Source organism: Lepidochelys olivacea (genome assembly GCF_965140295.1).
Source record: "Lepidochelys olivacea isolate rLepOli2 genome assembly, chromosome: 15".
Lineage (NCBI taxonomy): Eukaryota > Metazoa > Chordata > Testudines > Cheloniidae > Lepidochelys > Lepidochelys olivacea.
The window spans coordinates 33,009,098-33,025,290 of record NC_140425.1 but is presented as its reverse complement, the minus strand read 5'-3'; the positions used below and the strand labels follow the sequence as shown (position 1 = coordinate 33,025,290).

The 16,193-nt window shown below is 49.2% G+C and overlaps 1 protein-coding gene across 2 annotated transcripts in view; it reads right to left on the bottom strand.

Moving 5' to 3' along the window:
- The window catches only part of SEZ6L (seizure related 6 homolog like), a 147,592-nt gene continuing 131,399 nt past the window's right edge, over positions 1-16,193 (bottom strand). The window contains exons 11-17 of one of the 2 annotated variants that reach the window (XM_084649065.1): positions 14,711-14,905; positions 14,165-14,356; positions 11,878-12,072; positions 10,060-10,092; positions 9,315-9,429; positions 8,776-8,878; positions 1-5,287 (exon numbers count right to left, since the gene is read on the bottom strand). In XM_084649065.1, the coding sequence (XP_084505191.1) occupies positions 5,258-5,287; positions 8,776-8,878; positions 9,315-9,429; positions 10,060-10,092; positions 11,878-12,072; positions 14,165-14,356; positions 14,711-14,905 (863 nt within the window). In that variant the 3' untranslated portion in view covers positions 1-5,257. The remainder of the gene's footprint in view (positions 5,288-8,775; positions 8,879-9,314; positions 9,430-10,059; positions 10,093-11,877; positions 12,073-14,164; positions 14,357-14,710; positions 14,906-16,193) is intronic. The other variant, XM_084649066.1, reaches the window with a different exon arrangement.

Sequence of the window (16,193 nt, the reverse complement as noted above, 5' to 3'; positions counted from 1 at the left end):
TGACGCAAAATGAGGAATTTATTGCACTCAGAGTACAGTACCACAGACAGAGCTGAAGGACGTTTGTACATTAATATGGAGGGAGAGTTATGACTGCGGGAATGCTTCTCTTAACACAGTAAATTCATCCATATTCAGATTTAAGAATAAGATTTAAGATTTAAGAAATTGTAGTTTACCTTCAAGAAAATAGCATGAAAAATATACAGTATGTCGCCCTACAAATCCATTATTGTTCATGTGAACACAAGGAGGATATTCTGATGGCTGGGATGAAAAAAGCCAGGAGGCATTGTAGCCAGGTGAACAGCTGTGATACAGCTGTACTGCATGCAAACCACTTGTAAAGATGTGCACGAGTAGCGACAACGCTACGTAAACCTGTGGCACAGTTCGGGTTCGGCCTGTCCCTGCTGGCGTGCAGGGAATGTTGTGAGCTGTGCATTAGAACTCCCCTGTTCTGCATATGCGCCTCTTCTCCCTTTAAAGCCCCCTGAGCAACAAAAAACAATTATATAAGAAAATGTTTTCCTTTTTCCATCCAGTCCCACATTGGGTTTTGTTTTTGAAACTGTGAACATACGAAATGGGGACCAACGTGAATACAGCAAAAAAATCTAGACTGGTGGAATTTGCCTTAGACACTTTGCTATCCCTCCCTAGTCAACATTATGCTTTAAGGGCCTGATCCAAAACTCTGTGAAGTTGGTGGGAGTCTTTCCATTGACTTGGACGGACTTTGGCTCAGGTGGCAGAGTATCCTACGTCATTCTGCCCTTAGGAGAACAGTTGTGTTGAACGTACTGCTTGCCACATGCTTACTCCTCATGTTTCCAGCTTTCAGGGCCAATTTTACAAAGCTGAAAACAATTCTGAGCCAAATCACCTAGAAGATGATAATCCGGAAAATGTGAATGATAATTAGGAACTTTGTAGGAGCATTTTACCGGATGCCCACAAAGCTACACCTGAGAGAAAGGACTGCACTGTTTAAAAAACAAACAAGCCTGGGTTAGAGAGACGGTGAACGCAGCTATAATTTTTTAAAAACACATAAATTAGAAATGGCAAAAAGGAAGCTGATTGTGATGAATATAAAATTAAAAGCTAGAAATTGTAGAAATTGATACGGGAAGCAAAAGAACACAAGGAGAACTCTATGGCAGAGTTGAGGGCAATAAGAAGGGATTCTATCAGTAACTCAGCCAGAGGTTAGGGGTCTATTACAGGAGTGGGTGGGTGAGGTTCTGTGGCTTGCAATGTGCAACAGGTCAGACCAGATGATCATGATGGTCCCTTCTGGCCTTAAAATTTATGAGTAAACTCCTCAGGACAGTCAATCTCCTTTATCTCCACTAAAAGAAAAGGAGGACTTGTGGCACCTTAGAGACTAACAAATTTATTTGAGCATAAGCTTTCGTGAGCATCCGATGAAGTGAGCTGTAGCTCATGAAAGCTTATGCTCAAATAAATTTGTTAGTCTCTAAGGTGCCACAAATACTCCTTTTCTTTTTGCAAATACAGACTAACAAGGCTGCTACTCTGAAATTTTTCTCCTCTGACCCTTCTGGTCTTCCTGTGGAGTTGTCTCCAGAATGGCTCCTTGGCATTGTTCCCAGTCAGTGATCTCTATCCTGTATGTTCAGACAGAGTCTGGAACCTGACCGCTGACAGCGGAAACACAGACCTCATGGAGTATGTGCTCCACCGGCAGATGTTCTGAGCTCTGCACCCAGACCAGAGTCTCAGCTCAACTGAGAAGAAAGTCCTGGACTCTGCCAGGGCTAGTGCAAATCTCTGATCCCACGGGGTTGGATGGTTTTGGTCATACTGACTCCCAGACGGAGCCAGTCTCCACGGTTGAGGGGTGTTTCCCTGACCCTGTCCCATGGGGCAGGACGTTGTGATGTTCAACAGAAATGCTAGTGAGGAGACCGGAGAAAGTCTGTTGTTTTCATCCATGAATAAGGCAAGGGCGTTTGCCTCATTTCCCACTTGCTTTCATTCTGCCCTGGGACAAAGTGCAAATGCCTCTTAGGTAATGGCACCAGCAGTAAAAGATCCACGGCCAAACCAGCCCAGGAAGCAGATGTGTCCCCCCTTCTCTTCCCTGCGAGTGGGGCCTGTTTACTGCAGGGTTGAAATTTCTCCCCAGTCTTCAGCCCATGAAAACTGCATCCAGATGAGCCCAGACCGCCAATGCAGAGGCTCTGTGCCCCAGAAAACAGATGCGTCTGGTAGGGTCTCTTGCTCGGAAGGCTTGGTTTAATAATATGCTAAATAATGCACTAAAGTAACACAGCAGGAGGCAAGGGAAGGCATTTTAAAGTGAGCAGCCATGAGGCCTTCCACCTCTCCATCCTATCATATTTATGTATGTATAGAAAGGAAATAGTAACTAAATTAGGAATCACTTCCATTCCTGGTTACCCGCCATCCATCCGCCTGCCCTGTCGCACAGCAGGCTTGTTCTAAAGAGGACAGCACATTGCCCTGATCATGTGGTAATACACAGGAGCTCATGAGAGTGAAAATCGAAGGAGCAGTTGCTCCTGTATTTCTTCTCAAGGGGAAATGAGGAGATTTGCGTCTCAATAGTTTGTAAAACCAAATCTAAAGGAAACTAAAGACCCACTGGGGCTGGGCAGGCTTTGGAGAACACAGAGAGCCAACTCTCATCCCAGCGACTTCTGAGGGACTCGAATCTAGCCCTTAGGCGCCCCAGAGAGCCACCAGGTTCATATGCTGCAGGGGATAACCTGTGCCCATTTTCTGGAGAAAAACTCCACAGCGAAAATACGGTGAGATGGACCCAACACATCAATCTTCACAGCTTCGGGCCAGGGGGAATCTTCTGCACCATTCACGCATTTCCGATCCGACTCATTCAAGAAGGTGACGATGTAAGGGCCTGTGTGTGTAACCATGGAGACCTGCAGACCACATGGCAGATAGCACTGAAGTGTACGCAGCACGTAATACAGGCTGAAACACAGGCATATTCTGTGGCTCAAATTTCTGTTAAACTTATTTTCAACCTTTAAAAAATATAGTACAATTTGTATTAAGGTTACACTAAATTCCAGAGCTTCCCAGGGAAGTCCTGTATCATGTTCAAAAATATTTAATTCCAACCATTTTCACATTGTTCTTATAAAAACAGACGTGTATGAACAGAAATGAACGCCTGGTACCTTTCTGGCACCTTTTTTTTTCTTTTTTTTTTTCTTTTTTTTTTTTAACCTTTGCAAGTTACAAAAACACATTCCGCTGATTGTTTTCTTCAAAGGAAAAAAAATCGAATGTCTCAGTCGTACAACTGCAGAGATGCCCTAACCGTCTCTAAACTAAAACGGACTTGAAAACACCCTCCTGGTTATAACTGCCATTCCACAAAGACAGAAAAAAGACACCAGCAGCCAAAGAGACCTCAACGGCGCTGTTCCTCCGATGGTAGCAGGAATGGCCCGGTGTGACCGCCAATTCTGTGAAAGGGAAGTACTGGTAACTTGTCAATGGCACCTTGTGTGAATCTTTATGTTTCCATGACAAGAAAACATTTGAGCATTCGTTTTGTTAAGTGCGAACACGTTATTCTCCAGAACCAAAGAATAGGAATGTGGTGATTGAAGTCCAGTTGTCACAGGGTTAGATCAAGATGGAAGTGGCTACTAAAGGCTCTATTTTGCCTGCTATGCTCCTCCAGTGATTGGGCTCCTATGCTGCAGTCAGGGAAGGTTTGCTACCTGACTTTCTTCCCTACAATGACCCCACTGCTCCCTTCTCTCTTCTCCAGGTGGGGTTTGCCCAATGCCTGACTCACAAGCGGAGTGCAAATCTAGGTGATTTCCCATCCTTAGCTCCAAGCTGGACAGTGCAGCTCTTAGTGGACAATGCTGACTGGACCCTGTTTTCTGCCACGAACCCTGGACTAGGTTTGGAATGACAGGAACATGGTGGTTTGGTTGCTGCCATAAAGTCTTCCCATGGTGCTGAGATCCGATCTAATGCACTCTGCCGGTTCTGCATGCTCCGGGAAGATGGGAGGAAGGACTGACTCTGGCTCTTCCCATGCAGAGTTGTGGCTAACTGATCACCCCACCGGCCCTTTCGAGAGCAGCTATTCCAGAAGAACAGTGGACTCTTCCAGTTGCATGAGGGCACTGTAATCTTGAAGGGCGAATGCTCCAAAATTAACCAGAGCATGTGATAGGATCCTGTATTCCATCGTTATTACCCTGAGATACTTACTGTAAAGTGGGCAAAAGGTGAACTCAGACTTTGAGAGAGACTGGATATTCCTCACAATGGCCACAGTAAATGTTATTAAAGAGCAATACCAGGTGTGAGCAGAAGACATGCAAGCCTGTTTGTTCCCAGTGTAGTGGTAACACTGCCCTAGAAGATTTTACCCATGTCCCCTTGCAATGCTGCTAAGGTCTCTCAGACCGGGGTTGATATGCTCAGCAATCGTTGGTTGCACATGTTAAGGCTTCTCTGCAGCAGCTCACATGTTCTTGTATGTGCCTCTGCAGGGTTAAAAACAAACTGGGCCAAGCAAGTAGCATGTAACTTGCTTGTTTGGTCTCTGCTTCCCCTTTCTCCCCAGACACCGGAGGGCATCATGCAGTACCTGCCTGGCAACTTTCCTGAGATGGGCCCCAGGAGAGAGGCTGCTCCCTCTGCTCACTGCTCTTTCAGTCGGAGAGAGCATAGCACCAGATGCCTGATCAAACTCTAGGAGAACCGGAAATGTGTGGGCAGTAGTTAAGCTTAGTACAGTGCTCAGGAAGACTCTCTATGTATAATACCAAGGAATCAAGCTCTGTGTCTATCCCAGCTCTTGGCAGTTAGCTGCAGGATCTCGCATAAAGACATTTTAATTTTTAACAACACAAAAACCGTAAAATCCCTTTGCATGTGGCCGGTGCAGAGTTGGAGGCTGTCGCTGCTGTGGGATGGGGCACCCTCCCCACCTTCATGTGTGGACTGGTAGCTCTGCACTGGTCCTTAGAGCTCTGGGTACACCCAGGGAGCGGAGCACAGCCTGCTGGTAACACTTTGAACACACCTATCTCAAGTTAAATAGAATAAATACAGTGAAGAAAACAGTTAAATCATCAATAAAGAGGCAAAAGGACAGACAACAGTAGGTCCAGGATTCCAATTAAACTCCACATGGTCTCTGGATTAGTTACTGAGGAAGTTCTATTGGAGTGAATTAAGTTCACATCTGGAGACTCTCGTATCACTGTCTTTATATTGAAACTTCATATTCTCTTGTTTCCTAAAAAGAAGAAAACACACTTTTAAGGGAATGGCTGGGTTTCCACCCAGATTAATCAGCCCTGGTCTATGTGAGATCAGATCCAGGTGACATCTAGGCCTTGTCAACGCAAGAAAACTGTCTTGATTTAATTAAATTGGTTTAGAAGCTAATGTAGTTAAAGGGTTCAAAGCCCCTGGTGTCTACCTTTGATTTCTATTGAAGAGTGCCCATGCGAGAGGGCTATGTCAATTTAACCAGAACCACTTCTAAACCAATTTGTTGTTTGGTACAGTTTTCTCATGGAGACAAAAGTGTGGCCAACCCTGGACATTCAGAAATCATAAATCAGGTTCCCAAAATCACAAGATCGGTTTAAAAATCGTGAGGTTTAAACAAATAATACATTGGGGGTCTTTTACTCTGCCTTCCGGTTTCCGAGCCTTTGGGTCACACGTGGGCCACATTTCCCAGCTTTTGTTCACAACCACAGGGGCTGGAAGCTGGCTTTTTAAAATAAAAGCTGAGATTCTTACCCAATCTGCTGCCTGTGGGAGCCGGGGCTCTGAGTCAAACACCAAATATTGTGAGGCTCGTGATAAAACTGAGAGCAGGCAACACGGATTTGAAGACCTAACTCACGCCAAGGCACTGCCTTATTTCTCATGCCCCCAGACACTCACACCTGGCTGCTCAAACATGCCTATTGTCCTAGCATGGAACTCAGAGCTTAGGCATGAGACATGCTGAGCACCCTCAACTCTCACCCCACTTCCCTTGCACGTAACGGGAGCTGGGGTGCTCAGCACCTGGTAGGATCTGGCCCTCTCCCAGTTAGAAGTTAGACAGAAGCCATTGTGTAAAGCAGCGGCAGGAGGTGAGGATGGTACTTCCAGCAGGCCCCGCAGTTTCCCCCGGCACTGGGCTTAGCTCAGAGGCACCTTGGGGGGCACTCGTTCAGTGTAACTGCTGTACCTGCCCCACAGCCTGCATGTCATGTCACTGCAGACTCCACAGAGCCACTCGCACCCCCCGCTTTACACCTCAGCTCTGAGTGGGGTCGGGGGTCCTAGCTGCGCCCGAGGGAGTCTCACACACCAAAGGGCCAGGAGAGGGGAGGTCAGCAGGAGGGTATTAGTTACATTAAGGCAAACCCCCTGCGTTAAGCCAGCACCTCTTCTGGCCCCTGGGTGGATAACTTGTAGCCTCTAGCTCCCTCGCACTAGACAGCAGGGTCCTGATGTGCTCCTCAAGCTGCCCGGAGGGCAGGGAGAGGAGCAGGGGATGCTGCACTGAACAGAACTTCTGTGAGCCCCTCTCTCCTGGTGTGAGTCAATGTGGTGGCCCAGGGGCTCGCATAGAGCCATGCTGTCTCTGGATGACACACTGCGGGAGGCTTTCAGGACTCCCTGAGACTTCATTCCATGGCAGAGTGGCTTCCCCTTCCCAGCTCTGCAAGGCCAAGCAGCCCCACTGCAATGGGTTCATCATCATTTCCAAATGGCTTCCTCTGCATCTTCCTTTGCCAGGCTCCGCTGGACAGCAGCTGGACCAGCACTCTGATCACTGCATCACCAGTTCCATTGCCCCAGAGCAAACCTGCAAGGCAGAGCTGGGCCTGATGGATTGGGATTGGACTGGAGAGAGGTCGGTCCTGGGGCTGGTTTTGTTCAACATCTTCATTAATAATCTGGATGATGGGATGGACTGCACTTCCACCCACAGCAAGTTTGCAGATGACACTAAGCTGGGGGGAGAGGGTAGGGTCCAGAGTGACCTAGACAAATTGGAGGACTGAGCTAAAAGAAATCTGATGAGGTTCAACAAGGACAAGTGCAGAGTCCTGCACTTAGGACGGAAGAATCCCATGCACCGCTATAGGCTGGGGACCAACTGGCTAAGCAGCAGTTCTGCAGAAAAGGACCTTGGGATTACAGTGGATAAGAAACTGGATATGAGTCAGCAGTGTGCCCTTGTTGCCAAGAAGGCTAACAGCATATTGGGCTGCATTAGTAGGAGCATTGCCAGCAAATCGAGGGAAGTGATTATTCCCCTCTATTCAGCACTGGTGAGGCCACATCTGGAGTATTGCATCCAGTTTTGGTCCCCCCACTACAACAAGGATGAAGACAAATTGGAGAGAGGCCAGCGGAGGGCAACGAAAATTATTAGGGGCCTGGGGCACATGACTTACGAGGAGAGGCTGAGGGAACTGGGGTTATTTAGTCTGCAGAAGAGAAGAATTGGGGGGGGATTTGATAGCAGCCTTCAACTACCTGAAGGAGGTTCCAAAGAGGATGGAGCTCGGCTGTTTTCATGGTGGCAGATGACAGAACAAGGAGCAATGGTCTCAAGTTGCAGTGGGGGAGGTCTAGGAAAACTATTTCACTTGGAGGGTGGTGAAGCACTGGAATGGGTTACCTAGGGAGGTGGTGGAATCTCCATCCTTAGAGGTTTTAAGGCCCAGCTTGACAAAGCCCTGTCTGGGATAATTTAGTTGGGGTTGGTCCTGCTTTGAGCAGGGGGTTGGACTAGATGACCTCCTGAGGTCTCTTCCAACCCTAATCTTCTATGATACATGGCTAATTAACCCATCAGCCCAGCAGGTAGAAAAGGTACAGGAAGGACATGCCTGGGGGGAAGAGATGGACAGGCAGGCTTTTGGGAGTCAGAGCCAGGAAAGAGCTTTCAGGGGGAAGGTGCCATCTGTCTCTCCCCTCCTTTGCTGAGTGAGCTAAGAAGTGTCTGCTATTGTAAATACAGAGTCGCACACATTTGGATGGAACACTGTAAATAAACTGCACAGAGGGAGTGACCAGGAGAAGGTCTCCGAGGGTTTGTGGTGAGAAAAGAGACCGGAGCAGGGCGACCCCTGGCAGACCCTCCTTGGCTAAACTCTAATGCCCCGCGCTCTGATGGTCTGGCTCACCGTGTCCCCAGGGTGGGGTGGAAATGCTGGTGCCATTGAAACTCCCGTAAAGGCTGATTTTTCTGGCTGACCTGCTGCATCATCTGCCCACCGTGACAGGGAGGGAGATAAGCAGAGATGGTCTCTCATGGGGAGTCTTGAGGGGGGTTCGTAACCTTCCCTCTTGCTAAAAGAAAAGGAGTACTTGTGACACTGAGACCAAGAAATGGCCCACCTTGATTATCACTACAAAAGGTTTTCTTTTCTCTCCTGCTGGTAATAGCTCACCTTACCTGATCACTCGCGTTACAATCTGTATGGTAACACCCATTGTTTCATGTTCTCTGTGTATATAAATCTCCCCACTGTATTTTCCACTGAATGCATCTGATGAAGTGAGCTGTAGCTCACGAAAGCTTATGCTCAAATAAAATTTGTTAGTCTCTAACGTGCCACAAGCCCTCCTTTTCTTTTTTGCGGATACAGACAAACACGGCTGCTACTCTAAATCCCTCTTGCTGTGAGTCTGTGCCAGGCCTTCACCTTCAATGTAATGTAATGTACAGATGGAGAGAACTGAGGCACTGAAAGGCCAACTCACCCCTGTCTCGTAAATTGGGTTGTCAAACTCCGTCTCCACTGTGATCTGGCTGTACGGGTGGGAGTACATGAGGGGCAAGCGCAAGTTGGAGTAGTACCGACATCTGAGAAAAAGAAAAGCAAGTGAGAGACGTCACCTCACTGGGTCAGAACCACGCAGGCCCCAGCGGCTCGCGCACGTGGGCTGGTGAAGCCAGTGGGGTCACTTGGTGACATGCACCGAGCAAGGCAGCCCACGCTCACGCTCCCAAATTGCCCATTCCCCTTTGCTCTCCCTCCTGCATTCACCGCTTAGCACCGAGATCACTCACTCCTGGCAGCAAACCCTGCAAGGTCAGGGCCTGATTCTCGGAGCTGCCTGGCTCCCTCAGCACCCACAGGTTCTGGGGGTAGCTGCTGGGTGCTCCCTCTCATGAGGGGCACAGCACTGCCTCAGCGGGCACGGGGAGGCTTGTGAGCTGCTCTTTGCCCAGCGCTCTGAGATCCCTGGCGTCAAGGCCCTGGAGAAGTGCCCCGTGTTGCTGTGACAGTGGTCCCCACCTTGTGATATAGATATATGCACCGCCCAGCAGTAGTGAGATGAGCAGCACCGGGATGAATATGGCTAGCGCCATGTTTCCCCCTTCGAGCGACGTCTCTGCGGCAGCTTCCGCTACTGAAAACACAGTATTCATTATGTTCCCATAGGCCAAACGTTTGAGATTCCCCCCCCTCGGGCTTTCTTCCCTCCTAACCTTTCCCTCCCCGCACGGTGCTGCCTTGTCTCTGCGGCCAGCTGCAGAATGCTGCTTGTTTGAAATGTAACCGCAAAAGCCAGGTTTCTTCACAAGCCCAAACCAACCCCATCTGTTGTCTAATGTCCCACTGTCAGCTGGGAGCACAAAGAGGGGCCTCGAAATGCCCTGTAGGAGACGGGCAGGTGAAAGAGAGATTTTACTGTCTGAAATGCAATTGCTATACAGTGGTCCCAGCTGCAGTACCATTGGGTACCACAAGTACTCAAAACCTCAGATCAAGCCCTTCTGCCCAGAGGACCTCCCCAAATATTCCATCCCTCTGAAGAGTCCTGTACTGAGGGCACGTGACACCCTCCCATGCAGAGTGGTCAGCCCAGCCACATTCCATTGTCTCTAATTTCTGAACTGAAGAGCAAGGGCAATGCTACAATGCATACTTGTTGCAAATTGGTTTGCGTTGTGTGATCAAATGCAGGTGCTGCACTCTCCAGAGAGAGGTGCCAGACATCTGCCTGACTGGGATTTTCCAACAAATGCATTTCACTCACCTTGTAAAGCGTGTTCAAAACTGTCTTGATTCACTGCAAGAGAAATTGGGAATTGTTGGCAGGGTTTAAGATGGTCATGGGGGCTGGCAGCCTCGTGTGAAACATGAAAAATACCCACATTTCCCTCAGCTGGATTTACTGTTTTTCCTCTTTGTGAAAACTCTAGTGCCCCAGGCCAGAAATTAGAACTAGCCAGAAGGTCATTCCCAGCAGCATAAGAAAACCCCCTGGATCTCCTCCTTCAGGGGACACTTGCTGAGCACTTTCATAGGAACATCTGATGGGCCATCTCGTCTGCTCTCTTTTCTCCAAGAGTGGGTTGTTTCAAATGCTTCCAAGAAAGGTGCCGGAAAGCCCACAGTGGGTGATTATGGAATAACTTGCCCTTTGGGGACATTTCCTGAAACCCCGTCAAAAGCAGTTGCCTTATGCCCTGAGCGTGAGAGTTTATAACCTTCGTTAATATTTTCAGCCCTATCTAATTTAACTGTGGCCGCTCTCATTATTCATATCAGTGTCTGTTTCTTTCTTGAATCCTGCTCTGCTCTTGGTCTCAATGGCATCTTGTGACAGTGAGTTCCAAAGGCTAATCCCATGCTGAGTAAAAGGAGATTTCCTTGCATCAGTTTTAAATGTGCTGCCTTTCAATTGCATTGAATATCCTCTTGTCCTTGTTTTAGGAGAGAGAGGAAATAAAGTTCTGGTGGGCATCCCAGGTGAGTGTCCTTGTGTCTGTGCATCCTTCTCAACTTTCCCTCCCATTCACACCCATGCCCCTGCCCTGTGCAGTGACACATCCCAGAGGTCTCTTCCATCAGCATGTGGGCATGGGGAGTCCCCCAATTTGGGGTCTCTGCTTCTCTCCACAGACCCCAAACCGTGTCACCAACCCTGAGCCCTTTGGATGCTTTTGGCCTTTCTACACCCATTTAAGGCATTCTCGGACTGGCCTCACAGCAAGCACCATATCACCTCAGGGCAAATCAGCTGCACACTGAAGCCTGGGGCCCAGGGGAATTACATTACCCTCTCCTGAGCAATCTGCAAAAGCCCGGGAATACGCTGCTGTTCCAGGGACACTGTTATTGTGCAATTTACAAGTGGTATTTATTCCCTGCCGTTTAAAGTGTTACCAGGAGGTCCCTCCTTGTGTCTATGAAATAGACTCCAACTGAAAACTGGCCAGTTTATCAAGCAGGGCTTTCTTTGGGCCAAGGGTCATGGCCATTGTCATCAACTAGTAACCCAAGGCAGAATCACTAAGGTACACATAGAGAAATGTAGAACAAAGCGTTCACAGGACTTGGGACAGAATCCAGACCCCTCTGGAAACTCTGAGGACCATTCCTGCTTTCCCCAGCCCTGTCTGCACATGTGCTAGGCAATGGCTGCTAGTTAACAGCTTCCAACACAGTTCACGAGAAAGGTGTTGAGATGGATTCCCTCCCCCGGGCAGGCAGAACCTCTTAATGATAAATCTGTAACAACCACCAAAAGCTCGGCTATCCGTGGCTGGAACCCTGGCGACACCAATGTGCCAAGAGCCTGGGTGACAGCCGGAGAGCCTTTTGTTTTCAGGGCTTCTGGTAAAACAAAAGAAGGAGCTCTTAAGGAGGGGCTGCAGCTGCAGTGACATGCTCTGCTGCCTTTTAATGGCGGTGAGAATGGGGACAAATCTCCATGCTGGAGGAGGTCGCTGCTCAAAGCTAATTCTCTGGTGTGGTGGGAACTAGCTGAGGACACCTGCAAATCCCTGTCGATTCCAGCCCCTTCCCAAAGTGTGGTCTTGTTTTCCAGGTGTCTCGGAAAGCTCGTTACCTTTGCAGATGGGCAGGGGTCCGCTCCAATGGGACGGCTGGCCCAGAATGCATTTGATAGTAACCTCGCCCATTAGCTCAAAGCCTTCATAACACATGAACGTCAAGGATTCGCCTGGCAAGTAAAGTCGTTTGTAGAGTATTTGGTAGCCATTTTCAGGTAATCCTGGATTATCACAGGCAAGGGACTCTTCAGCTGAAAAGAAACATTCCCAGTGTGAGTCATGCTTTCCCTGCCTGTCCCGCGCTTTTACCTAGCCGTCAGCCCAGGACTGTGCAGATCTAAGCCACAGCCACAGTAATGACTGGATTTATTTTTTCCTCACCTTCATCAACTAGATTTGGTTAAAGAGTCACAGGATGTCAGGCAGTAGCCTGGTATATTAATCTCTTCAACAGCAGTTAAGTGTCCCAGAAGGTGAACTTTTGCGCTGTGCTCCCTTGAATGCTCTAGGGGGACTTGTGGCACCTTAGAGACTAACAAATTTATTTGGGCGTAAGCTTTCGTGGGCTAAAACCCACTTCATTGGATGCATGCAGTGGAAAATACAGTAGGAAGACATATATATTGTGCTAGACCCAGGCCAGTTGGGTTCAGCAGAGTAGCAGAAGGCAGATCTACTGACCACTGGATTAACAGTTTTCTGTTCCTGACCGACCAGAGCAGGGGCTGCTCCAGGCTAATGAGAACACCTGACTCCAATTAACCTGCAAAGAGTCAGGTGAGGCCATTAAGATAATGTGACCACCTGACTCTAATTAAGGCCCCTCTGATACTATAAAAGGGCTCACCCCAGTCAAGCAGAGGAGAGCCAGGGAGCCAGAAGAGAGGAAGTGTGGATGAAGGGCTAGTTAATGAAGACACCCTCAAGTCATTGGTAAGGGAGCCCTAAGGTAAGGGTGAAGCAGGGAGAAGCAGGAGAGCTGTGGGGAAGTGGCCCAGGGAAATGTAGCAACTCTGGCAGTGAAAGGTTGGCTGCCAACAGCTGCTACCATTAGGGTCCCTGAGCCGGAACCCAGGGTAGAGGGCGGGCCCGGGTTCCCCCCAACCTGCCACTACAGAAACACCTCCTGGGAGGGGAAGACAGGTCCCTGTCAGGACAGGAGGCTAAACTGTTTTGGCATGAGGCCGTAGGAGCAACAGAGACTGTGGGAGTTCTCTCACCAACCTCCATTGCTGGCTTATGATGAAAAGGGCTCAGCAGACTGTATCCCTGGCCCTCGAGAGAGAAGGGCTAGGTGGAGGGTTGCAGTGAGCCTCTGAAGCTAGCATAAACTGCCTGCAAGTGCGGGACCCACAGGGACAAGATCAGAACATGAAACAATGGGTGTTGCCATACCCACTATAAGGAGAGTGATCAGTTAAGGTGAGCTATTATCAGCAGGAGAAAAAAAACCTTTTGTAGTGATAATCAGGATGTGAAAAATGAAATCAAGGCAGCTCTTTCTCGCAATAATAGGGATTTGACCAGCTTTGCTGATGTTAACAGCCAGCGTACAGCTGGGGTGGCCTTTGCTCTGGATCAGGAGCTGGGGGGCAAAGTGGCAGCAGCTGCTGAGCAGGAAAGATACTGTGTTTCTTCACCTTTCCTGCGCCAGTCAGTGTTGCCTTCCGCTCTGGCAGTATCTGAACTCATCAGCAGGCAGGGTCAGGAGCTGGTAGCACCCCTCCAGGGAGATGGGGTGACACAGGTCTCCAGGTGAGCTCCTGCAAATGAGATGGGAGGCCACAGAACAAAACCCACAGAGCGATTTCAGCAGCAGGGGCTGCTGCAGAGAGACCTGCCATCAGGGGTGTTTCTATTACACTGCTGCTCATCAGCCTCTTTAATGAGCTTTTACTTATCCTCTTATTCTAGACCCTGGTTATTTGAATTGTTATTAACTGCTTTGAATTGCTGGTGTGGAGGAAGGGATGCTTCAAAGTTCCGGCAACAAAGAAAAGGCCTCCTGGATGGATGGGACCAGTGCAGCCCACATGGTATCTGCTGTACAGCATCTGTGGCTATTGTGGGGAGAACGTCCCTAAAGATCTAGCTGTTGAAAGGAGGAAAAAGCCTGGAGGAAACGAAGTGAAAGAATAGGAACGATTGTTTCTGATGACTGGCTCAGTATGTTTGGTACTGACTGTCTGCTGGGACGCTGGGCACATTCGCTGCTTGCTCCAGGGGGTTCTGAATTTCCAATGGGAAACTTGCAAATCAATTCAGATAACAAGGAGTAAAGTAAAACTGCAGTCGCGAGAAGAGAAATAATTGCAAAACCATAGAGAACTGAGCCCAACTTACAGACACAGTGCGGTAGCCTGGATGTCCAGATTGGAGTTCCTGTTTCACGGCTGTAACATGTCAGAAGGGAACTTCCTTCCAGTACAAAGCCTGGGTTACACGTGTATTGAATGGTGGTTCCAACCAGCAGCACTGGATCAGAAATTAAACGGATCGAGTGGTCCACTTCCCCAGGGTCTGTGCAGTACATAACTAGAGACAAACAGGTTCTGTAACTCCTCACAGGAACATGACATAGGACAAGCAGCAAAATAGAAGGCAGGCAGGGGGGGCAGATAAACAGATCAGTAGCCCTGAAATGCACTGGTGTGGAGTCCACTGCAAAGTCATGTGAAGGATGTTGGAAAACGTTTTATTCGGCATGTGTTCAGCACCACCGGGTCCCATTTTACATGCACCCTGACGTTTAATGGGTCTGGTCCAGAGTCCAGAGATGTCAAAGGAAAGCTCCCCATTGATCTGAATGGGCTTTGGACTTGGCTGACTGTGTGCATGAACCCAGCAATACTAAGCAATGTGTGTGTGTGGTGGGGGATGTTGTCTTACTTTTTTCACAAAACGGAGGGTCGCTGCTCCAGGTGAGGTCCCACTGGCAGGTGAGCGTGTCACTTCCGACAATGTCATATCCTGGATCACACTGGTAGGTGATCTTGGCCCCCCTCACTAGCGCTGCGTGTGATGTGGTCTTCCACCCATTCTGAATTTCAGGCAGGTCTGAACATGAGTCGTTCCTTGAGACCTCTGGAACCACAGAAAGATGTTGGCTAGTACTGAACAATCGGTGCAGATCGCCCCTGGCCTGCCTGCTTGCTTCCTCGCCAACCGTGGGCGACCTTTCTAGGTGCTGCACAGGGTGCCTGGAGCAGGGTTATTTGATTTACAAAGTGAAGCTGGTGACTCAGAAGCCTTCCAGCTCTGAATGTGAAAAGCACACAGCCGGCCACTTCCTAGCCCTGGCTGGGCTGGTGCCACGCAGTCCACATCCCAGTCTGCAGCAGGAGCGTCACAGCACAGTGTGATCTGCACAGCACCGGCTTAGGGCTGGGTTTAGAGGCTTCAAAAATCCTGCTAGACCCTCACCATTTTCAGAAATGGGTGGCGCTTCCTAAACATCCCTTCGCTGCCCAGGCAAGCGGTGTGCATGGGCCATTACACCTGACTGTTGCTGCCCGAAAGCATCCTTCGGTCGGGGTTAGAAACTAAATCTGTCCTATCGTTAACGAGGAGTTTAAATACCCTCCTGGGCCCAGATCCCAAAGGACGGGAAGTATAATGCCCTGGGCTGGCCATGGGGAATTCCTGACTAACCAAAGCCTCCTGGGACATTTGCCTTGATTTGGATGCTAAACACAGTTTGTCCGCATTAGAATCATTTTAGCAGGAGCCATTTGCAGGTTTAATTTTTTACACATCCTATTAAAGCAGCGATGTCTGAGCACAGTACTTACAGTTCAGGGCTAATTTGCTCCAGCATATTTTTTCCTGCCCTCTACATTTCTAAAGTCTGACTTTAAAACACTCATAAACTGATAGCTCTGTCCACAGATGCAGGGTGGCGCTTTACAGAAGCGGCCCTGCAGATCACAGATGACCTGCACTGCATCTCATTCTCTGACTGCTCTAATAGCGCATGCAGTACATGCGGGTGGGAAGGAGAAATGCTCCCTGGGCACCACTGCCAACTCCTGGGGCGGTGCCAGGCTCTCTGCCTGCATGCAAGCCAGGTGTGTGCAAGCCGGGTGCTCTGCGTGTGCACAAACTGGGCTCCGGATGCAGCTGGAGCATTGCAATGCACATGTTGTACAGGGTAGCCCAGCACCAGTCTGGGTCAGTGTTGAGGGACCAACGGATGAGTCTGACCAAAGCTCTCCTACAGCCATGCTAATGCAACCCACCCCTGTGCAGTGGGTCAGCCCCAGGCCATGCATCGGGGAAGCCAGGAGGACACTAGGTGGCGTGTGCAGAATGAGTGAGTTAGAGGGATCCTGTCCCACGGTGCCTTTTAAACAGAAGGTGGGATGCGTGACCT